Source organism: Drosophila mojavensis, unplaced genomic scaffold (genome assembly GCF_018153725.1).
Source record: "Drosophila mojavensis isolate 15081-1352.22 unplaced genomic scaffold, ASM1815372v1 contig_74, whole genome shotgun sequence".
NCBI lineage: Eukaryota > Metazoa > Arthropoda > Insecta > Diptera > Drosophilidae > Drosophila > Drosophila mojavensis.
This window is the reverse complement of record NW_025318899.1, coordinates 8,207,229-8,230,581: the sequence shown is the minus strand read 5'-3', so window position 1 is coordinate 8,230,581 and position 23,353 is coordinate 8,207,229. Positions and strand designations below refer to the sequence as shown.

The 23,353-nt window shown below is 43.5% G+C and overlaps 4 protein-coding genes across 12 annotated transcripts; 2 read left to right on the top strand and 2 right to left on the bottom strand.

The window, feature by feature from the left end:
* The first annotated feature begins 1,873 nt into the window (after positions 1 to 1,873).
* Positions 1,874 to 22,187, top strand: LOC6581790 (GTP-binding protein Rhes). 9 transcript variants are annotated; one of them, XM_032731129.2, is made up of 7 exons: positions 1,902 to 1,953; positions 6,490 to 6,853; positions 13,722 to 13,796; positions 19,164 to 19,968; positions 20,049 to 20,242; positions 20,625 to 20,808; positions 20,889 to 22,187. In XM_032731129.2, exons 4-7 carry the CDS (start codon positions 19,445 to 19,447, stop codon positions 21,301 to 21,303), a joined length of 1,317 nt encoding a protein of 438 aa, XP_032587020.1. In that variant the 5' UTR covers positions 1,902 to 1,953; positions 6,490 to 6,853; positions 13,722 to 13,796; positions 19,164 to 19,444; the 3' UTR covers positions 21,304 to 22,187. The 9 variants fall into 9 exon arrangements, with proteins under 9 accessions (XP_032587019.1, XP_043865585.1, XP_015017531.1 ...); XM_032731125.2 differs by having other exon boundaries at positions 19,082 to 19,968; XM_015162045.3 differs by lacking the exon at positions 6,490 to 6,853 and having other exon boundaries at positions 1,898 to 1,953; positions 19,082 to 19,968.
* LOC26527133 (pupal cuticle protein) lies at positions 2,568 to 3,284 on the bottom strand. Its single transcript, XM_032731132.2, has 2 exons — positions 3,000 to 3,284; positions 2,568 to 2,927 (listed from the first exon to the last, which is right to left on the bottom strand). The coding sequence occupies exons 1-2, from the start codon at positions 3,009 to 3,011 to the stop codon at positions 2,589 to 2,591; spliced, it is 351 nt and encodes a 116-aa protein (XP_032587023.1). The 5' UTR covers positions 3,012 to 3,284; the 3' UTR covers positions 2,568 to 2,588.
* Positions 14,145 to 15,942, top strand: LOC6581792. Its single transcript, XM_015162051.3, has 4 exons — positions 14,145 to 14,389; positions 14,453 to 14,723; positions 14,788 to 14,937; positions 15,068 to 15,942. The coding sequence occupies exons 1-4, from the start codon at positions 14,235 to 14,237 to the stop codon at positions 15,206 to 15,208; spliced, it is 717 nt and encodes a 238-aa protein (XP_015017537.1). The 5' UTR covers positions 14,145 to 14,234; the 3' UTR covers positions 15,209 to 15,942.
* LOC6581791 lies at positions 15,242 to 16,484 on the bottom strand. The gene is made up of 3 exons (XM_002007477.4): positions 16,070 to 16,484; positions 15,582 to 15,749; positions 15,242 to 15,501 (listed from the first exon to the last, which is right to left on the bottom strand). The coding sequence occupies exons 1-3, from the start codon at positions 16,374 to 16,376 to the stop codon at positions 15,284 to 15,286; spliced, it is 693 nt and encodes a 230-aa protein (XP_002007513.1). The 5' UTR covers positions 16,377 to 16,484; the 3' UTR covers positions 15,242 to 15,283.
* Positions 22,188 to 23,353: the final 1,166 nt, after the last annotated feature.

The following is a 23,353-nucleotide window of genomic DNA, read 5'->3' as shown; positions in this document are numbered from 1 at the left end:
CCAATGCAGTGCAAGGGCGATCAAATGAAAAATAATCTCCAGCAATAATTGCTATAGAAAAGTTTTGGCTAGCCCAGCCAAGTCAAACCGAGGCGGGCACTACGTTAGCTGTCCCTGTCGACAGTAAAAGTAGCAGCGCAGACAAACGAAACCAATTTATTTTAAAAGTAAAAATCAATAGCCAAGAACCCACAGTCGAAGGTTCAATCTCCGAACGTCTAACCATTAAAAAGTTGAGTTGTAGTGGTCCGACACCACCAAAAAAAGTGTAAGCCGACAGCCACATGTGAGTGGGACGGATGCGAAGTGAAGATGCCGCTTAGTCGACACCTGCCCATTCCAGTGGTGCGATGAAGAGCCATTGCGTTGCTTTGTTGTCCGCAGTCACCGGGCGCGCCATTACATTTAACAACTCAACAATGTAGTAGCTTGATGCTACCAAATGCATTTGACATGCCATGAAATCCAATAACTGACATAGTGTTTGCTGCTCTGGCTATCGGATTTCTCCTATGCTGCGTGAGTGTGCGTGTGCGCTAGTAGTTATTGTTATTTGTTTCATTTAGTCAGCAGCGAGCGCTTACTGAATGGCATCTACGATTTGATTGCTCGCCTTCGCTGATGTTAAATGATATATGAGAGCAAGTGCATTCTGCTGGCAACATGCTATATACCTTTAGGTGAATACAACAGCTGCTATGTTAGTTGCTCCAAAATTGAACATTATTTTTATACCCTGAACCCATTTTCAATGGGAAATCAGGGTATAATGGTTTTGTTGAAATGTATGTAACAGGGAGAAGGAGGCGTGGCAGACCCCACAAAGTATATATATTCTTGATCAGGGCGACGAGCTGAGTTGATTTGGCCCTGTCCGTCTGTCTGTCCGTCTGTCCGTCTGTCCGTCCGTCCGTCTGTCCGTCTGTCCGTCTGTCCGTATGTATGAACGCGTCGATTTCAGAAGATATAAGAGCTAGAGACTTTAAATTTTTTTTAAAATGTCCGTAATTACAGCGCGCATATCAAGTTTATCATTAAAAATCGATAACTCATCTCGATCTTTTTTTATCGATAAAAAACCTTATCGAAACCCAGTTATAAAATTATATCTTCTACACCTTTATTGCTAGAGTCTCCAAATTTTTAATGTATGCTTATATGCAATTTATACAATTTCGGTTTTTGTTAAAATTTACCCCCCACCTCTAAATTCACCCCCTCACCCTCACTTTTGTAAAAAGCGTATTTCAAATACTAGAGACTTGTGCTTTGGCAATTACATGCATATTCATGTCATAATCATATTCTAAAAGTTTCATGAAGATCGTACATCCATAAACAATTAACTTCTCATAGTAAGCGCACACTGCAGCCCATGCGTGTTTATGCGTGGTTGCTTGTGTGTGTATGTGTTTGTGTATGTGTGTGTGTGTATGCGTTTGTGTATGTATGCGTGTGTGTGTGTGTAAGTGTGTCTGTATGCGTGTGTGTGTATATATGCCTGTGTGTGCGTACGTGCGTGTGTGTGTGTGTGTGCGTATTACTTGTGTAAGCTGAAAGTTGCGAAAAATTATTGAAATATCTATTGCTCCAAGGGTTCAGGGGATCTCGTAGTCGAGCAGTCTCGACTAGAGCTTTCTTACTTGTTCTTTGTTGTCACCGGCGCATTTTCATATTTAATGCACAATGGACTACACACCCACACTCAAACACACACACACAGACACATACGTATGAAAGAAAACTTCTTGAGCATATTCATTGGCTTCGTAGCTAGCATTTAACAGCTACTTAACAGTCGCTGTTAGGCCTAACAGCATGCAGGATACGCGCCTTTTAACGGTTCATCGTGGCGCTCGTGGCGCTCAGTTCGTGTTCGTTGGCTGCTCGTGGCAGGCGATTAGTCGCATCGTCGGTATTTTGTTCGACCACGTCCGGAGTCACGTCCTTTGTGTACGTAAATATTTATGTTTGATAAGCTCATGTGCGTCCTGTTTGGCTATCTGTAACATTTTGTATATTTTTGGTGCTTTTGCGCGCGTGTGTGTGTGCCGGAGTGTGATTGTGTGTGAGTGTGTGTGAAACTACATTAAAAAGTTCACACACAAATTGCATTATATCCAAGCTGCGATATATTGGCGCGCTTTGTGTACGTGTTGCTTTTGTTGTTGTTGTTGTTGCTGCTGCTGCTGGTGGTGGCAACTCGAAATGGTTTGGAGCTAGGCCACAAAGAACATAACGTCTGTACATATATGAGCGTTATAGATGCCTATGGGTGTGCACACATTTTTTACTTACATTAAATGAGTTGAAGACATTTTCCGCTATTGTACAATTCGCTTGGTGGGCTCAGGGATATGTGTACGTCGTTATATATGCTACATATACATATATGACTGGCTGCTTGCATGGGATGTTCAAATATGAGATACCCTGAACCGCTAAGGATCTAGATCTTTACTATAAATCAAAATAAATTGCTTACAAAACCTTTATATCTTCACTTTCCAGTTATCGTTTATCTAAAACCAGCCAAGTACACAATATTATAATAAAACACTCTGATGTTATTTGTGAGCAATTAATATTTAACCTGCACCACACTTCAGGCCTCTACAAGATATGGATGGGATCCAGGTGGTGGGTGGCCTTGTAGGTTGTCTGGTAGGCACACTTGGTTGGTATCCGTTCTCATCGGCAATGTATGAATTCTTGATCAGTTTGCCCTCTGGGGAATTGTAAGAGTAACTACCAGTGACACGCTGTCCACCAACTCCTTCCTCTTGACCAGAGATTCCATTGGAGGTACGATAAGAGTAACTGTAGCTACCATCAGGGTCGATGTTGCTGGTAACATCACCGGTTGCGCGGGCTTCATCCAATGGTCTGGCATACGCACAGGCAATCAAAGCCGACACAATAAGCAGCTGATGATTATACACTTATATGTTAATACTGGTTATGGCAATAGATCCAGGGATTTGTTCTTAGGCACTTACCAATCGAAACATCTCTTTAGGTGGTGTCTGCCTGAAGGTGGAAGACTGAATGTACTCTACTAGAGTATTGGAAGCTAATTTATACTAAAAATGCAATGCCTGGTTCAATATGCTAATATACTGACTGCTTCTGAGCATTTTGAGAATGTTGATCAAAACTAATGTAAGCAACGATAATTGAAAAACCTGCTCTCCCGAGAGAGACTTTATTGACTTTCATAATAAAAATCTATATTTACTTTTCTAATTTTCGGTAGTAAAAGAAACTAGTCGTACGAAATTAAAACATTGCAAATTTGAGAAAACTATTTGATAACAAGTCAAAGAACTCTATTAAAGCAGAATTTCCATTAAAATGCTTGACAGTTTTGGTTAGCCTTTGTGGGGCCGGTTTAGGTCGATTGCTCGGCTTTGGGAGCCTTAACACCTGGCTTGGCCCGAGGAGACGGCAAATTAGTTGAAAGCACGGTGATTTACAGCAAGTTTAGACGCATTAAGGCATTATCCCCGGGCCCCATCCCAATGCTGATGCTGATGCCAATGTTGATGGCAATGCTGAAGCCACAGCCCAAGCTGGGCTGCGATGCCATATTGGTAATGTGATTTTTGGAGCACTTTTGTTCACGCCCGACGACACATGTTGTGGTTCACACACACACATACTCGAACGCGCACATTAACTTGAGGGTCTACCATGCCCGTGGGCGGTGTTTGCATGTCCCGACTCCGTTCGGACTGAAACGCTTAGCTTGGCTGCCAAGTTTGTGCTGCAACTTTCCTGTCGAGAAATTTACACACAAGTGTGGGCATATGAGTGGGTATGTGCGTATGTGTGTGCATACATGTGACTCTATTTAAATGCCCCCAACTAATAATGTCCTTAAATTATACAGCTGGACACCTAACTTGTGTGGCCCCAAGCCAATTTAATCGATATGTATATGGGGAGACGCCAGCAGTTAGTCGACGCTGGGACAGACGTAGTTATGTGTAAATATTTGATGGGCCTTCGGGCTAGCTAGCCGTGACTTGGCTGCCATGCCCGACACGCTTGATCTGAGGCTCAGTCAGTCAGTCAGTCACAATCTGGGACTTTGGGCCTTTTCACTGCACAGCGTACACTGGGACAGTCCGGGCCATTACGATGATGACGGGCGTGTCGGCTCAGTTCCGGCCAGCACGGCTGCCCCCATTAAATCTAAGCGCCTCCAATCCATTTGAATCAGCACAAGCGCGGAAATCTGCTGGTCAAGTACCGTTGCGGCGACAATTAATTAAAACTAATTGAGTTTTGGCCATTGCTCCAGCTACCGCACTGACCGAGCGTCCCACTGTCCGACTCAGCGACTGACTGGCTGACTAATTGGCTGCATGTTGGCAGCTTGAGGTTGAGCTTCGGCTGCTTTTGCAATAAATTGTCATTTCATTAGTTTCCATTACGCGCCAAGCTACCCACGCAGCGGCGGGCGGTGCGTTATTAATGAAGTAGGCGCCTGTTTACCTGCTGCCGTGTTGTCTCCGTCTCCTCTTGATAATTTTCACTTTTATTGGCTTTTAATTAATGCGAAATTGTTTCAGATTATGAATACTCGTCGGCATCTCTGGCGAGGCAATTAATTTGATTGCAAAACGTTTAACGGGCTCTGCGTGCTAATGAGATCTTTGCAGCCAACGCTTAGTTAGCCTGCTGATGCTGCTGCTGAGATATTGCAGTGTCACACGTGTAGTGGCCTGCTCAGCTCCAATAGAACGAACGTCAGTCAGTCAACCAATCACCCAGTCAGTCAGTCAGTCATGCCTGGGGGTGGCTCATGTTAAGCTCAGTTGCGCCTGCCGCTTTGTGTTCGGGTTGCTTTCTCATTTCAATTGTCAAGTGATGCTATCAAGTCGAGCTTGCTGCCTGTCTTTTATCCCGTTAGCGTTTGCCTGATATTGGCTTGTATGCACGGCAATTGTCTGCTCTACAGGTATGTGCTGCTGCCTGTGTCTGTGTCTATGTGTGTGTCTCTGTGTGTCTGTATACCATAGCAAAGGCTATTCAACACGCTTGCACAGCAAACAGTTGCATTCATCAGTTACCGTGTTCAGTTCATTGACTGACTTTGTATCTCAACCACATTTTTGTATCCTCGAACAATGCCCATCATGTTTGTGTGTGTGTGTATGTTTCCTAGCGAATTCCACTACACAAATATTGACACTGTCCAAAGACATACACAAACATACAAATACACACACACACACACGCATACACTGTCGCCCCTCATCACTCACTCACTCACTCGTATTGACGGTTATTGGTTATTGATATGAAATCTGATTATCTTTTGCTTTCTCCGCTTTTATGCAAGTTATTTGCATGTGCAGCCAACTGTGGCAGCTGAAAGCAGAAACTCCACTGTCCTGATCCGCTCTTAAACAAACTCACAAATGAAGGGCGTGGCATATGTACCATAAGGATTTCTATCGAAATCAAAATCAAATCCTTCTAATGCCTATTTGTAATCAATCGTCACAACGTCTCTGGTTTGATCTCAGAGATTATAGCATCTAACAGTTGTGCATAATTACTATGAATTAAAAGTCACATAAGAAGTCTCTAAAGTCTTATATAATGCTCAATACATCAAGTCATTCTGTGCGCAAAGCTCATTTTGTTGACACGAGCATCTGCTTATTGGGGTAGCGATTTGAGCTTGGCTTACACACATCCGGTCGTTGGGGCTTGTCAGTTATCTGGCAACCTGCAAGCCATTAATGTCAAGAGCGCAGTCTGGGATTTGCGGCATTTGAGTGAAGCCGCAGCGGCGACCACAGACCGTGGGCGGCAGTCAAAGGGCGCCACAACGTTTAAGCCCACCCGAGGAGCCCTATACAGTCATTGGCTTTTGGTTATTATGTAGATGCTTTATTTTCATAATTGTCAACATCTTAGCATTTCGTTAAAGAGGCCTCTCGGGGTCTTAGCCTTGTCATCGGGCACGTCGCTAGGATGGCATGAGCCAGGGCAGTTTTGGTGACAGCAAATGATTTGATAATCATACGAAATGATTTTAAAATCAACAGCTTATTTGCCAGAGATGCCAAAGACATGCGAATGCGTGACTTGGGCCCAATCTCATACCATTTCCTAATTTTGTGTACATACGGGTCGGTGTGTTGCTGGATATTTTTATGACTGCAAGCTGAAAGCAGAGCCAGAGCTAGAGAGAAAGAGAGAGAGAGAGAGAGAGAGAGAGAGGGAGAATACGACTTGACTTTTGTTTTGTTTGCTTAACTTCATGTCAAGTTAAGCACTTACCTACGCACTGAGGACAACAGCTCGAACTCGAACTTGAACTCGAACTCAAACTCAAACTCGCACTGTTAACTCTGCTGTTAGTTAACAGACGTTAGCAGTCGCTCTCGCTGTTAGGCAATGCGCACGCGCGAAATCTTCGTCAATTGAATTTCATAGCAATTTCCGTGCGATGGCTGCAATACGTTTCAGATAAGGGTTCGTCGGCTTCTGGTTAGGACACTTCATGCCGTTCACGGCAATTTAAATCTGAATTGACGGCGTACTTAAAGGCGTGCTCGGTGCGTATTACGCGAAAGCAAAACAAACTTTGAGCCGGCCAGCAGTACAGTGACTCGGCGTGCGTTTCGCCATTGATGTGTTTCGCCCAAGTGCCGATGACTCCCAAATATGACTGGGCTAGCGTTATGTATTAGTGTGCGTTAGTGTGTCTAGTGTGCGTGTTGTATTGTGTTTGTGCATTTGTGCGATACGCATAATGTATTAAGTGTCAGCAGTAGAAGAAATATACATTATAATTGCACAGGACAAGCAATTTGGATGATGTCCAGCACAGGTGAGCCGCAATTTGTGCTTCACATAATGGAATACATTGTTATCGACAGATAGGCAGCATTATTCCCATCGCCCTGATGTGACAACGCCTAATGCAATTTGGGACTATTTTATTTTATTTATTATTTGATTTGTTGGCTGCCTTTGGCTGCCGACACCGGTCAGCCCCATCAGCTCCATCAGCTCCCTTGCTACCAGCATTTAGCTTATTTTTATTTTATTTTATATTGTTCTTGTTCTGTTTTTTTTTGTATCCTTCTGTGTGTCGTGACCAGCCCTCGTCCACTTGGCCTATAAAAACCCCAAGCATTGGGTTACCCACTTAAACACTCAATATTTTATGGCCCAACTCTTGAGTGCAGAACACTGTGGCTTTTGTCTCTTACATTTCGCTCACTTTTATAGTTGAACTTTAATCGAGGCACTTGGAATTCCAGCAGCGACCACTTCGACCCTCCATTCGTGTAACTTTCCCCCAAGTAAAAACTGAAGTTGGAGCCAAAAAGCAAGTTTGTCAACGTTAAGAGCCCGTAATATTTAACTGATTAAGTTGCTAAAAAAAATAAGTAAAAAGTAAGAGAAAATAAAGCTTGCTCTGCAAAATCAGTGGAAAAAAACAAACACACGACTGCACAGCAGAGCTGAAAGGGAAACTCGTACGTTTTTGAACGAGTATGTAAATATGTGTTCAAGTATTAGACGCGTTCTGTGCCCTGCACACACTTTGCTTATCTAAATTGTTTTATGTCACAGTTCCCCACTTGTTGGGGGCCAGGCCATTAAGCAACATCCACTCATACACGTGCAGAAGCAGAAACAGGCTCCACACACACACACACACACACGCATACATATATCATAGATAATTTTTCAATGTCATTTGAAAGCATCAAAAATGTGACATTAGCCATTAATAAATTAGCAAGCATTTTGAATTTCTGTCTGCTAATTGAATATGAGCGAGGGCTGAGCTTTTGATGTTCCGCCTCTGATATTTCAGCACCACAAATCAAATGTCACCCACCCGCGTAAATCCGAATCATAGAGACTGCCAAATATCAACGGTAGCAGCTGTGCCATAGCCCGATGTAATTTTATACGTAGCTTAACCTTTAACGCCATCGCAATCCTTTGTTTCCGCCTTCGCCTTTTCACCGCCCTTTCACTGCCTTTTCACCGCCTTTCACACATCTTTTAGCGATTTGGTCAGGAGTTGGGCCTGTGCTTTCATAGAAATCCGCCTACTGCCTGGGCGTGTGCTGTCTTAAAAAAAAATAAAAAATAAATAAAATAAAATGAATGAAAAAGAAATAAAAATCTTTTTCAACATTTTACAAAATGTTTGGTAAAATGGTTCCGAGGCTCCATTGTGGAGACTTCTTTGCAGCTGTTGCTGTTTTATGCCCTGCACTGAAAATTTAAATGCGTCGCTCCAGCATTGATATGAGCAATTGCTCATAATAAATCATCTTTTGCCATGAGCTGCTGTTGTGGCAAAGCAAATTGAAAGAATTTTATAATGGGGGATTGTAAATATTTTATCATTTGAGATTTATTTTAATTTGAATAGAAGCTTTTCCAACCCAAAATCATAGCAGCCTTCAGCCTTTAGCCTTCCGCCGGTAGAGGGTGGCATCTAGTCGATCATTACGAAAGCGCCGTCCTCTCATTCTTCTCATTGTTTTGTTGCCTGTTGTGATTTCTTGACATGTGTTGCCGCCGTTAACCATTTGATTTTTCGCACACCCACTCAGCGAGCAACAACTGCAAGTTTGTCATGTGCGAAGTGTGTGTGAGTTGTGTCAGTCCGTCGGTTTGTCTGTCTGCCGCTACATTGTTATGAATTTTCGCTGTAATTCCAATGATTACATAGTATTGTGCACATATTTGTAAGCTAAGCCCAAAGGTAAGGCTTTAAAGTGCCAGCCGGCTCAGTGGGACCCCTGTGGCTCGGCTGGGTAGCCGCATAGTGGCTTTTCTAATACAAGGACAGCATGTCCTGTCGCGCTTTAAGACGCAGTCAGGACTGTTTATGTTTCCCCTGGCCTGACCCAAAATAACTGTATACTTGTTAATAAAAAAATACGAGCAAGTCAAGAATGAGGGAATAAAGAGCGAAAATACTTAGCAATTTGAAGGGGACTGAGAGCCGGTCCTATTTTCGTCTTTAGTTAAAGGAAATAAGCTTAAACTGTTAACTAACTCATTAATTAATGTAGTTAATTCTCAAATTTACAGCTTATGCAAAAGGTTTTTGGTTAAAGTAAAAGCCAGTCCTATTAGCTAGAAACGTTAAACTAATAACATAATTCTTAGAAAATAATATGCTTCTCTCAGCGCCGTCTTTCGTGAAGGTTGGCAACAGCTGCACAAAATATACCGCGAAGTAAATTATCGCATGATAATATTCACCCTGGCTGTGGTGCGGGACCAATTAGTGTAATTACAAAATAAAACTACTTTTTGCCAAGACAAAAACCATAGAGAGAAGCAGAGCTCTGCGGTGCTTGATGAAAGTTTTGTTTTTTTTTTCTGTATAATTGGAACAAATTTTCATTAAATTGTTTTTAATTTTTAAGCAGCTTATGAACTGACCAACTTTTTTCGGTTGACCGCTGTCTGAATGCAATTGGGCGGCACGAGCGGCTGCCTCTCCATCCAGCTCTCTCTTTTTGCATTTGGCATGCAATTACCCTAAATCTCTCTGTCTCTTTCTGAACGGTAGATAGACGAATTTGAGTTAAGCGACTGCTTGGCCAGATAGAAATTATAATAACATCCATCATCCGGGGCTATATAGGGTTGACAGCAACAAATGTTAAGGCTCTTCGCCGAGTAAACAGAGCCTATTTTTGTTTACCACAAATTTCTCTCCGGGTGTTGACGGTGCGTTCGAGGGCAAGTCGAAGTGGCCTTTGAGAGCCATTTGGTAGCTGATTTAGCCACGCGCCCCCTGTTGATATGTAAGCATGTATATGGACCAATAATAAGCCATTTCGTGCACATAATTGGCGGGGGGCCAGTCGCCGAGCAAATAGCCATAATTAATGTATACTCGTGCAATATCAACATAAATGTGACCTGACCGAAATACAAAAAAGAACAAACAGTGGCTGAAGCTTACAGCACGACAAAAAAAAAAATTAAATAAAAATATATATCTATATATATACAAACGGAAGCCACAAGGCGAAAAGCACGGAAATTGTTTGTCATCGCGTTTCGTCTCTGTGTGTGTGTGTGGGTGTGCGTGTCAGTTTTTGTGTGTGTGCGTGCGTAATACTCACGCGGGAAAGTATGCAATAAAGGGTATTTCTTCATTGATACGCAAACAAGCGAGCGATTTGTAACGATATGGCTTTTCTTTTATGTATACCCCGTATTGCATACACAGTATCAGCATTTCCCAGAGCCGAACGCCAGCAGCAGTTGGAATTGCTAGAAACAACACGGAAGTGTACTTGGCAGATGAGGACATCATTGCCTGATTGCGTTGACATAATCACATTGACAGCCAACGCATCCTGCGGATATTTGCAGCTGCTGCGGACGTTTTATGTTGTTGCGAAAAGCATTTTCGCTCCGATGCAAAGACGCAACATTTTCCGCACATATCGCGGCAATGAGAGTCTGCCATTCGATAATTAAGTTGGAACAACAACAGCACAAGACAATTTACGAGCTGCATTATGCTTTTACAGCATCAACAAATTGGATTAGCACGGAGCCTAAGCCGAAAAGCTCGTGCTCTTAGCCCGAATGGACGCATCAAACTTTAAACGCACATAACTTTGTCGGACTTGGCTTGTCAAATAGTCCCAGCTTAATCTAATGTTGCTGCTAAGTTTGATTTTTGTTATGGATTAATGCGAAGCACTTTCCCACATACCTAACCTACTTTCAATTTCTTCTGCTTTGCTGTCGAGTTGAATTGAAAAGTTTGCACGCACAAACTTCAATAGTAATAATAATTGTAACTCTGGTTCGGTTTGCTTGGATACATTTATGTGCAGCTCGTGGTCTTAGGTTAGTTTATGAATTCCACATCCTAAGGTCTAGTATATTCTATTATAAGGCTTTTCGTTATTTCGCATAATTTTGTGCCACGGTAAGCCCTGGGCTAAGGCAGCCTTAGAAACTTCAATCAAGCGCAAAGCCTTTTTATTTTTGATAATAGCCAAATTAAATGAATGCAAACCGTTGTGAATTTAGCGCTGCACAAAGGATGCCTCGAATTTATGTGCGCTGCTCTCGAGGGTGCCATTGTCATTGCCAAGTGGTGACAGCTGCTTCGCTCAGCGGCTCATTGGTTGCTCTTGCTGTTGTCCTGGTTGCTGGTGCTGCGTGGAGGTCCTTTGTGGTCCTTTGTAGCGCGCGCCAGCTACGCTGTGGCGTTTTTATTGCAAAGACTCATGAATTTTATTTGGCACGAATGGAGGAGCTACGGGCTACTGTTGCCAATTTGATGAGCATTTCTGCGTCGATATTTGTATTGGCCTCGGCTGCAGCATGAAGCCAAATGCCATGACAGGCCGGCTGCCAGTCCAGTCAGTGCTGTCAGGCAGCCAGGAAGCACTCCAGGACGCGTCCAAACTATGCGCCCAAGATTACGAAAATTGTTTACACAATGCGCCAGCGTGGCATGCGTTGCCCGCCACAACTCTAATTAAAAAAGTTTCACGTTTAACCGCTTGAGTTGGCAGCCCACACACACGCACGCACACATGGCCACTTTCATGTGAATAGCGTGCGAGCTGTGTGCTTTGGTCGGATGTGTGTATTAGTGCGTGGCTAGACAATCAAAACTTTTGTTCAAGCAGCCTCACAGGTTCAAAGCCAACTCAGGAACAGCGAAAAACCACACCGCAAAACGCACACCTCCCGCCCTCAGATTCCTCCACCAGCTCTTGGCGCATCGCAGCTTCCTTGACGACTATAAAATTAATGAAGCGTCTCAGCTTTGAGCATTCAGCTGGCGGCCATTGCCATAACAGAGACATTAAAGTCGTCTTTGTCTTTGCCGTCGGTTGACATTGTTGCTGTAGCCTTTCGTCTTTCTAGTCTCGTGTCAGCTTCCCATTGCTTGATGCGTATTTAAATATGCACATAAAAGCAACGGACACTGCTCCGGATTTATGTCCTGCGGCCGATGGAGGTCCCTTTGCTGGGGCTTTGCGCCCGTTTTGTGGCTAATCTCTGATGTGCACTTAATTATGTGGCACGCTTGCTGATTGCCGGCGATCTATGGCAGCCAGCCTGGCTGGCAGCCCTTTCCATACCCTGTACCCAGCGGACGCACACCTCTCGAGTGACAGAATGTAATTAATAAATGAGTGTTCAGTCTGCCTGGCTGCGCTCGTGTCTCAATTGGAAAAATGGTACAGGGTATTAGTAAGCTGTCAGCTTACTAAATATATAATTTTAATGCTTGCCGTTTTGGGCTCTGCTGCATACCCTTTGACCCTTTGTGCGCGCCAAATGCCATGTGAATTTCATATAGTAAATCCTGTTAGTAAGCCAAGCAAAAGTATGATAAATTTTTAACATTTTCATTGGCCTCTTCGTCGACGCGTTCGTGGCAGTGCAAACGAAATTGGCAAAAAAAAAAAAAAAAAAAAAAAAAAAAATTAAGAGGAAAACGGGAAAGTAAAGTACAAAAAATGCATGAGTGGGTAGGCGAGGTGCGTAGGGGGAGGCAACAGGCACTGCATGCACTGCATGCAAAGTTTTCACTGTAAATTCACTGAAAGTTCGCAGCAGCAGCAGCAGCAGGAGTAGAGGCAGGAGTAGAGGCAGGAGTAGAGGCAGCAAAAAGTGCGCACGAAATTGAGCAGCTGGCAAAAAGAAACGAGCAAATTCTTTTCACAAGTTGCGCTGCATTCCAGTTATTTTACACTACACTGACTGCCATAAAGCAATCAATTTGAGCATCGTGCGTGTTTTCTCTGGCGTCAATCTGCGGGATTTGATGCTGGCCAACACCTTTGACGAGGGCCACTCGAATTGCATACGTGAGAAACCTGGAATGTCCACGCGACGAGGTGAGAATTCTTCACCATGTTTTGTAATTGCATTCAGTCAGTCAGTCAGTCGAACAATCAGGCAACACTTGAATTTGTTTGAAGCACTCGATAGGCATCTGCAATTAGTTAATTTGTTACAATTGCTCCATTGAATTAAATATGCAGCGCATTGACTCACCCCAAGGGCTAACAACAGTTTAATATAGAATTCTGTTAGCTTTGTGGGCCACTTGGGCACTTGATTGAATGAAATGAAGTAATATTCACTTGTCATGCGATGGAATGATTACGTCTACGGCAATCAAAGCGACGGAACGCGAATGGCGCATTTCATAGTATCAACTGCTCGCAGGCCACATGCCAATATTAAATTAAAGCAACGGCCGACTCCTGAACGAGTTCTCGAATGCAAAGTTCATCTGTGCTGGCTGCTAACATTACGCATACGCCCGGTGGTAATATAAATTACACTCTCTCCCAGGAGCACGCAACAGCCAAACAGTCGTTTATCAGAGCAAGAAGCGAACATAATTTACAGTAAAATAATAAATTTCGCTTTAAACATTAAAGCACTTCTACATATAGGTTGGCAATAATTTTGTAGATGAATCAATACCATTTCTTCTGAATTGTGTTTTCATTCATTTTTTTATCCTTTAACAGAGTCTTTAGCAGTGAAAATTGAAAAGTTCTCGTTCAAAAAAAATCTAAAGTATTTTTCATTATCTCTTGTTTGCTTTTGAGTGAAAACTAAGAGAAGAGCGTGCGATTTTCATCTTGGTAGAAGCAGCAAAGAGAAACAAACGATTTATTATATATTTTTAATTTATTTTCTTTTTTTTTCAGCAAATTCCTTGCTGAGTAAATTCCAGCATTTGCTGCTTATTCAACCGAAGATCTCCATTCAAGGAGTCAAGCTTGGTAAGCTAAAATTAAGCTATTGCAAAGCATTGCAAATCCAATGATGTCCAAGTTTGAGGTCGTGTGCTGTTTGTTTAAAAAGTTGCCACAAACTTTGGCAAGGGGTTCGGTTGGCCGGGACGGGTGGCTGGGTGGCCGGGACGGGTGGCTGGGTGGCTGGGTGGCCGGTTGGCGCCTCATGTTGTAAGTGCTGCGTAAACTTTTAATTATTACACACTTGCGACGTTCAATTTGTTCGCGATGTAGCTAGATTGAAAAGTTTGCAAAGTTCAATTATGTAGGACTTCTAAATGTTATTGCGCTAATTTGCTGTGTTTGCTGCTTATTTGTGTTACCCAAGCAGGCTCCGTGTTTTTGTCTACTTGTCATGTCTGACTGATACTAGTTACATTAGTTTTAAATACTATCAAAGCAAACAATACAAAATTCTTTGTAATCATGACCGACTTTCGCCCCAAATTCGGCTCCATTCGAAAGGATAGGATCGAGGATCCCGAGGACCGCCGATATTTTGTTTATCAGGTTTTTATTCAATTCATCCTCTACTCTGTACTCGCCTTCGTCCAATGGCTCTGCTTACTTGCAATAACAAGGTAGTATTTCCGCTCTACCCTCACAATTGATTACAACTGCAGCAATCCCTATTCCGTCTACAGGCATATATGCGAAGGAGTGATTTTAAGCAACGAGTCGGCCTTGATAGTACTATTCTTCATGGGCCTGCTCTTCTTCTTGGTCTTCGCAGTCAGCCCACAGCTGCGGCACCGGGTCTGCGCTAACTGGATGGTCACTATCGTTGTAGTTGAGGCGCAGGTCCTAGCTATCGGTCTGTTAGCTGTACGAAGCGACTACCTCTTAATGCTAATTGGCTTCGTCTTCGTTCTCGTAATCATGATTGTGGTCCTGATAGTGGTAATATTTCTGCCGGTAAGTCAAATAGTGCCAACAGTATGTTGACTGCATTTGACTCTAATGTCGCTCATTCCCGCAGTTTGACCTCACGAATTATGGAACCCTATTGTTTATGTATAGTCTCTGTGTGTTTGTATTCTGCGTATATTGCATCATGTTTACCGTTGTCCTCTGGGTCCGCTGGCCGTTTTTCTTGTTCATCTTTGGCCAAGTCTGCTTGGTGGTACCCGTAAGTCACTGTTGCTTGCTATATTGTTGCATTTGCCTTTTGATGACCACAACAACAATCGACCCACTTTCCCATTTTCCCCAACACACAACCTTGCCACACCCACTCACCATGCACTTGCCACTTACAGATTATGGCGTATCATGAGCAAACAATACTGGGCAAAGGCGAGGTGAGGTCCAGCCTCCATGATGACAAGTTCTGTGCGCTGCTATTGTTCCACGATTTTCTAGCTCTGTTTTTGCCAACCTTTTTCTGGTACCGCTGGTAGCCCGCCCGCTGCTAGAATCAATAAAAACCATGATTTACATATGCTCTCGTTCTCTGAGCAAACAAAGACGCATCTCTATTCAAGCTCTTTCACTCTCAGACAATCGGTCATGCGGTTGTTGGACAATGGCGGCAGCGTGCCCATCATACAGCCAGTAGGTCCTAGTTGGTGCAGCAATATATGATCTCGACATCGGATCACGCCATCGCCGTCGCAATCCCTGGCATAAGAACTTATGAAGCTTCGCACCGTTTCCGTGGCACAGTCCGGATTTGATACACAAGTCTCATAATCTGGAATGGTGTTCAGTTGGGTTAGTCGAAAGTCAAGCAAAGCAAGCATTGCAGCTGTTCCTTCAATGAATTCGCTTTACCCTCTGGACCACTGTGCGTCGCCTCCCGAGTCGCATCCTGCCAATACGGTCTTGAGATCCGGTAGATGCTGCATGGAGTCGAGTGGCACATCGCCGGCCTCTTTGCTGTGGCCGTCGCCGCGATGCACTCCAGACAGTCGACGCTAAGCAGCGTCGTGCCTAACGCAGCTAAAATCCGCAAGCAAATAAATATGAATGAGATGCTATACAATTATCCATAGTGGTTCAATCTTTCGGCGTCAAATTTTAGTGAACTAGCTTCGGAAGCACCTGCATAGTTTTCTATGCAAAGTGCCGACCAAGTTAAGTTTATATGTGTTTTTACCATTCAAGTTCATTAATATATATAGTGTCAACATCATCATAAATTAGTTTCACTCGTTATTGTTAGATGTGGCTGGAGCCAAGGGAACCTTGAACCTAAGCATATTGTAACGATTGCAGCTATTCCGCCAATGATTCCCAATTAGCAGTGTAGCTCAACTTACCCACGGCTGGCACAGTGACCACTTCAAAGGGCAGCTCCACCTCGCCGTCTCTGCGCCCAGCTGCCGCCAGCTCAATATTTAGGCGGCCAAGACGATGTTTTTGGATTACATGCATATATATGGCTCCCACGACCAGCAGCAGGGCTACGACAATGCCAGCTGTGCTCACCAGCTTTCCAATACGGCATGTTCCGTACTTTTCTCGAATGACTTGTTCTTGTTGTTGCTGCTGCTGCTGTTGTTGTTGCTGTTGTTGTTGGCTTCTGTCGCCATGGGTAGCGGCGACATTCGTTCGAGTCGTTGACATTATAGACTTCGCAAGGGAACTTAATAAATTGGCGTTCTAATTCTCGACTTGTCAATGCGCAACTAAGGCCCTTTCGGTGCTGCGGGTTGTACAGGTACTCGCCCGATACTGGGCGTTGATAACCCCAGCAAATATACTCGAATAGTCGCTCTCATCGATTATCTCGCTCACTGTTTGGTCTGTAATTGATGCTAGCTGTTTGTTTGCGGTTTCTGAGCTAGTGAGCAAGCGAGCCAGCGAGTGTGAGCGAGCATTCGCTCTTTCCCGGGGCTTATCTGTGTAGCTTGAAACCGCACAACATGCTCATATTATTTTTGACTAGCATTGGGATGCTCACGAGCTAGCCGCCCCGCCTCCTGCCTCTCCCAGGCAGCTATTCAACTGGCGTTGTTATTCGCCACGCTCCGCACATAAAACGCAGATGTACGCGCCAGATTAGGTGTCGATTGCATTTGCTAGTTCGACTTGGCACATGACAACTTGCGGCTGTTCTGGCTCTGGCTCTGGCTCTGGCTCTGGATCTGGATCACAGTTTCGGTTCAGGTTGGGCGTGACACCTTGCGCATTTATATGCACGTACTGTAAGCATATATGAAAAATTGCTGAGCACATTGCAAGCTGGCAGCCATGTGGCACAACCAGAGGCGTCACCAGCAATGTTTGGGTGGCACACAAACACACACAAATAGTCGCACTCACACACATACATATACACACTATAAGTGCTAGTGGGAACTTTGAATAATTTGTGTGCACTCGGAACACATCAATCGTTATTTGGAGACCTAACTTGTCTAATGCCGGCTAAGTAATTGTCCGCATTTGGCTCTAGTCTCATATATTATTTGAAACTCATCAGGGATATAGTGCAAAAGCTGTAGAGCTCGTAGCTCTCTATTAATTGACTAATAGAAAAACATGCAGTTTAATTTATAAACTGTAAACAACAGCAAAAAAGTATGCAACAACAAAACTTCACACAGTTTAACGGCTTGCTTAGATACTGACTTATCCTTTAAATAAATAATCATAGTAAAGGCGCGTAACTAGCTAACTGCCTAAATATTTAGCTTAGGTGAACTTGAATTCAAAATAGTTTCGGTAGCATTGGAACTGAATTAAAGATAGTTGAGCTAAAGTTTTAGTTGAAGCCACTCTTTATATATGGAACTCAGCTCTAATTTACGCTGTCAATGCCTTGAAATGAATTACAGCAGAGTAGTATGCCCTGCTCTTAGCAGCTTTTAGCCAGGTGCAAAGCTTGAAGTGCGCTGTCATTTACTTGATTGTTTTTTTTATACCCTACAGGTAAAGCTGATGGATTTGATGTTTCATGGTGCACGTAAAGAGGAAACTAATAAGATTGCATGTAAGCGTAGATTAATAGTGTATGGATTGACAGTAAAGGAATAGCAAATGTGATTATAGAGCAGCACTTGAGCAGACCTAATTAATTATGTATATTAGCCGACTCGTAAAGGTTGTGAAATGAATTATAAATAATTTAGTTGTCTTTGTAGACAAAAATCTCTTGAAACATTACATTATATTAATTTCAATGGCCTGCCGGCATTTCCTCTGAATTTATCTTCCTAAGCCCGCCACCCATCCCAAGTGCGTGGTATTTGACAGTTGTAAAAATGTTTAAGTTGTTTGTCTTTTCTCGCATATTGCTGAATTCGTTGGCTTTGTGTGTGTGTGTGTGTGTGTGTGTGTGCGATGCTTTCAAATGTCTCCATTGTCTTCAGGCGTTTACTTGTGTTCCTCTCGGCCCTTAGTAATTTGCGTATTTTCTTACCAAATTCACATGAGAATGCCTGCGAGCAGGGGCCGAGGGAAGCCGAATTCAATTATGATATCGTTTCAAGTAGTTCTTTAAATGGCATTTCTGCACCCAAGAGCCACAGCGAAATGCCAGCTTCATGGAAGCAAGCAACAATAGAGTGGGTTCGGGCAAGGTCGTTGGGCGTTGCTGTATGAACGAGTTACTGAGCATTACATACACATACACATACACAAACACACGCCCACTCGCACCCACACACACACATACTTATGTACTCATTATGTGGCGAGTTCTTGTTCTTGCATATTTTCCAACCGAATTCCTTTGAAAAGTGGCGCTGGTATTAAAAAAAGAAAACAGAAACAGCGAGGAGGAGCAAAATAAAAATGTGAACAGAAGCTGGGCACTCGCTCTAATGGGCGAAATTTGAGCCAAGGCACTTGCTGCACTCGATTACGGTCGGTACTTTCCGGTTTGATACCGTCCATTGCTTTGTTGTTCCGCCTGCATTCGAATCAACGTCAGCGGAATGAAGGCGACGGGGCATCGCTGCGGCTGCGGCTGTTGGAGTATCCTGAACACGTAGCGAGCCAAAACAAAGTTAATTAGATTTGTTGCAAGATGGTCATTATTGAAGCCAAATGGTGCTTGGCTGAGGGCCACGCCAAGCCCTTTTAATGGACAGTGCCAGTGCAGTCAATTTGAAATTTGTATGCGCCATTTTTATGTGGTTTACTCGACTGGAATAGACCGCCGTGTCTGTGCAATTACCCAATTGGGTGGCAGCTTTGGCCACTGCTACCCGCAGGGCAGCTCAAGCGCAGGGCGGGAGCCATCCTCTGCCATTCGTTATGCAATTCGCGTAGCGAATTTCATTTTTAAGTGTTTGCGTGTTAAATGTATGCATTACTCTTTGCAGCTAAACAAGGATAAAGCAAGCGAGTCCAAAGCTGCAAAAAGAGCTGCAAGCAAGCTGTAAAATTTCTGCTTTTTTCTGACAGATTGAGAAATCGGAAGCGCAGCTTTATATGTAAATGTTCATCACAACAAAGTTGGCTGATTGAAAATGCAAATCGCATACAGAAAGTGATTGCAGGCGACAGCAAACGAAATTTGTGGCAGCGCAAAAACAGGTAATAAAGTGAGCGCAGGTAGCCCTATTGCCCGTTGCACTCGGCGTATGCGTAATAAGCGGACGGCGTATGCTTGTCGAACGGGCGTAGCGGGTCAGCAGCGAGGCCACGCCGTTGTCCATTAAAGCGGCGGAAATGACACAGACGAAATGTATCGCTGCAAAAATTGGTTCTGTGCGCGCAGCAACAACAACAACTACGTCGACGTCGCACTAAACGAGCCGGGACAAAGCTCAACGCCAACGACATTACCACCACAGCCACAGGCACAGGCACTGGCACAGGCGCAGGCACAGGCAGCCAAAAGCTGCAGCAACAGTAATAGCATCAATAGGGCACGCAATAAATCCAATAGCAATCAACAGCCAAACGCAGCCGGTGCGAACCACAGATCCACGCCCACCGATGATCCACCGCAGTCTGCCGGAGCAGCCGGAGCAGCCCACGTGGTCACGTTCCTGGAGGATGCACCGGGCAGCAGCAACGGCGGCGTAACCAGCAGCCGCATTGTGACCACCGCTGAGCTCCATCAGGCTCACATGCTGGAGCACCACTCCAATCTGGATGCCATTGAGCAGGCCGACGATTTCATCTACGGCCCGGGCGCAGGACTCTCGCTGTGCGACGACAGCCTGCCCTCTGCCAAGAACTGCTATAGACTTGTGATGCTTGGGTGGGTATTCGGATAATCAAAGCGAGTTGACTCGGTCGAATCGGTGTCTGTATTGAAAGGCCTGTCTGTCCACTTTGCAGGTCGTCACGCGCTGGCAAGTCGTCGATTGTGGCACGTTTTCTGGGCAATCGCTTTGAGGAGGCCTATACGCCGACTATTGAGGAGTTTCATCGTAAATTGTATCGCATACGAAATGAGGTCTTTCAGTTGGATATTTTGGATACTTCAGGCTATCATCCGTTTCCCGCAATGCGTCGTTTGTCATTTCTAACGGGTGAGTCAAATGTCTGTTCTTAATGTATGAGTCTCTCAATATACGAGAGTGTGTATATCACTATGAGTGTCTATGTGTGTGTGTGTGTGAGAGTGTTAGCCGCAATCATATCAAACGCACGTTTCATCACTTAAGCTGCTGAGTTCCCGGCGCTATTTAATGTGCTATAAATTATCATAAGAATCAGGCACAGCTGGAGCTCAGCTGGCGAAGTCAGTTATTTGTTCCTTCACATGCACACATAGATTACTATACTCCCCATGTGTGTGCGCGTGTTTGTGTGTGTGCACGGTATGGTATCCAATATAAAAGCAATAAATTTGCATCAACTAAATCAAATAATGTTAAATATTTCATTCGATTGCATCGATTTGTATTGCAGGCGATCTATTTATATTGGTATTTAGCATGGATTCGCGCGAGTCCTTCGAGGAGGTGGTGCGCCTGCGAGAGAACATACTCGAGACCAAGTGGGCGGCTCTGAATCCAGGCTCGGGTTTCAAGAAGAAGAGCCTCCCCAAAATACCCATGATTCTGGCTGGCAACAAATGTGATCGTGAATTCAAGTAGGCTGATGATAATAAATTGGATTTAGTTTCACTTGATTCACTTGAATTCATGATTTGATTTCACTATTCCTATATAGAACCGTTCAGCTGGACGAGGTGATGGGCTATATAGCTGGCCAGGACAACTGCTGCACTTTCGTGGAGTGCTCGGCACGCCAGAACTATCGCATCGATGATCTGTTCCATGCCCTATTTACGGTTTCCAATCTGCCCCTGGAGATGACGCCCAACCAGCACAGACGCCTCGTGTCCGTGTTTGGCGCGCCCTCGCCACTGCCTCCGCATGGCTCGGCCGTGGGCGGCAGCAAGAAGAATGCTCTATCCATCAAGCGACGTTTCAGTGATGCCTGCGGCGTAGTCACGCCCAATGCACGTCGGCCCAGCATACGCACCGACCTCAATCTGATGCGCTCCAAGACGATGGCTCTCAACGAAGGCGGCGAGGGCGGTGTGCGCAGCACATCCCGCTGGAACCGCTGCGTCCTCATGTGAATGCGCTCTCGCGCTGGCCAGGGGCAGGCATAGATTCTTGACGTCCATGTGATAGTAGTGAGAAAAGGGTCAGCATGTGGTGGTCAGGGGAGGCCACAGACAGTGAGCCTAACTGACAGATAGATAGAGAGATCTTAATTTTAAACGCAGCGTTTGGGTGATTTCGTTATGTAATGTAAATACTTGAGCACATACTTATACACACAAGCTGGGAGCACACTCGCATGTGGGTGTGTGGCCAGGGCAAGCAAATGGTATATAAATGAATTATATATACGAGCTTTGCATTTTTCGCATTGTTATTATAATATTAGCAAGGCAAACAAGTCAAATATAGAATATATATATATATGTATTACGCATATTTAAACACGATTTCCAACCCTTCCTCCGCACCTCGCATTTCAACAAAGCAAACAGACCAAATATTCTATTTCTATTACAACAAATATTTACATTTTTGTATTTCTTTGTATTCGTATCGGCACTTATTTTGAATTGATGCACTCACACACACTCACACACAAATGCAGGCGACAATAATGTTAGGACATACATGGAATTGGTAATTGTTATGCGATTCGGTTTAAGATTTAGTAACCAAAGTTGAATTTGAATGAATTGGGATGAACTGAGAGTTAGCTTATTTAATTGTTATTGTTGATTGTTGTTGATATTAAGCCAACGTTTTTTTTTTCTCACTTTATGGAACTCCAATGCACCAATGCCACACATCTATGCCCAATACAAGACCTAAAGGGTCCAATTAAACACTATTGTAAAACGTGTACACCGAGCAACCAGACCAGACTAGACCAGACCTAAAACAAAAGAATACTATTTAATGCTACAATACTCTATGCCAATACATAATCATATACAATGAGTACATATGAGTATATATTATACTAAGCCACATACATACATATACATATACAAATACATATACATATACATATACATATGCATATACACGTATAGCGTTAAACCGAATTTATGCGTATTAAATTCGAGTTTCAATCTAACCTAAGCAACAGCAACAATTTAAAATTCAACTAAAAAGTATTATGAGTAAAGGAATTAACAATTTCCATATATGAAACAATGACCAAATTAATTAACATTATATTATATACACAAGAATACTTATATACCAATACTTATATACATATATACTTAATAACTAACTATATACCAATTGATATCTAAACTGATCAAAATGCGTTAACTCGTACACACATAAAAGTTATTTAAAGTTTCGAAGCGAATATTGCATTATTCTATGAAGTGCATATATTTACAATGGAATATGCATATATTACAATGCATATATATATACATACACATATGTATGTGCCAATGGCAAACATAGAAATTATGGTCAATAGCTCGTTATTTGAAGCGTATGTTAAGTATCAAGTTTACATTTTAATGCTTTGGATTTGCATTGTTTATTATGATTAAATAAAATTCATAAAATTACAAAAAACTGAATTTTTATTGGCACCCGTTTGAGTTAATAAATGCATAAAGTAAGCTTTGAAAATGGAGACAGCTTTTCTAGAGCTTTAGAGCTTCGCTGGAAAAGGAAATGCACAGCTTTGTGCTCGTCGAGTATAACAACTTTGCTAAAGCTTTTGGTAGGCTGTTTCGGCTAATAAGGAAAAGCTTTTTGGAGGAAGCTTTATCGAGCTTCACAACTTTGTAAGCTACATATGTGTAAAGCTGCATAAAGGCTTTTAAGCTTAAGGAACAATTCGGAAGTCCTTTGGCCTAACTTGCTATTAAGTGTCGAAGAGCAACTGTTGTTTAGAGCTAATTTATTTGAGCGGGTTACATATAAATTGATTGGATATACCATGCACACATTTTAATCGCTGCCTAAGCTGCCATAATCTGCCGCAAATAACAAAGCACTTTGTGTGTTGGCCAGCAGCGACAAACTGGCCAGCAACTAATTGACGTGTCCAGGCAGCTGGTAAATCGCCGTCTTGTCTGAGCCGTGGGCAACAGCAACAGCAGCAGGAGCAGGAGCAGCAGGAGCAGCAGC

Excerpts from the sequence above, each read along its gene's own strand:
- LOC6581792 (XM_015162051.3), top strand. The coding sequence starts at position 14,235 with ATGACCGACTTTCGCCCCAAATTCGGCTCCATTCGAAAGGATAGGATC. Across the intron at positions 14,724-14,787 it reads TAGTGGTAATATTTCTGCCG|TTTGACCTCACGAATTATGG; the intron begins GTAAGTCAAATA and ends TCATTCCCGCAG. Across the intron at positions 14,938-15,067 it reads AAGTCTGCTTGGTGGTACCC|ATTATGGCGTATCATGAGCA; the intron begins GTAAGTCACTGT and ends TGCCACTTACAG.
- LOC6581791 (XM_002007477.4), bottom strand. The coding sequence starts at position 16,376 with ATGTCAACGACTCGAACGAATGTCGCCGCTACCCATGGCGACAGAAGC. Across the intron at positions 15,750-16,069 it reads GGTCACTGTGCCAGCCGTGG|CTGCGTTAGGCACGACGCTG; the intron begins GTAAGTTGAGCT and ends TGCGGATTTTAG. Across the intron at positions 15,502-15,581 it reads GACGCACAGTGGTCCAGAGG|ATTATGAGACTTGTGTATCA; the intron begins GTAAAGCGAATT and ends ACACCATTCCAG.
- LOC6581790 (XM_032731128.2), top strand. The coding sequence starts at position 19,445 with ATGTATCGCTGCAAAAATTGGTTCTGTGCGCGCAGCAACAACAACAAC. Across the intron at positions 20,243-20,624 it reads TCGTTTGTCATTTCTAACGG|GCGATCTATTTATATTGGTA; the intron begins GTGAGTCAAATG and ends TTTGTATTGCAG. Across the intron at positions 20,809-20,888 it reads AAATGTGATCGTGAATTCAA|AACCGTTCAGCTGGACGAGG; the intron begins GTAGGCTGATGA and ends ATTCCTATATAG.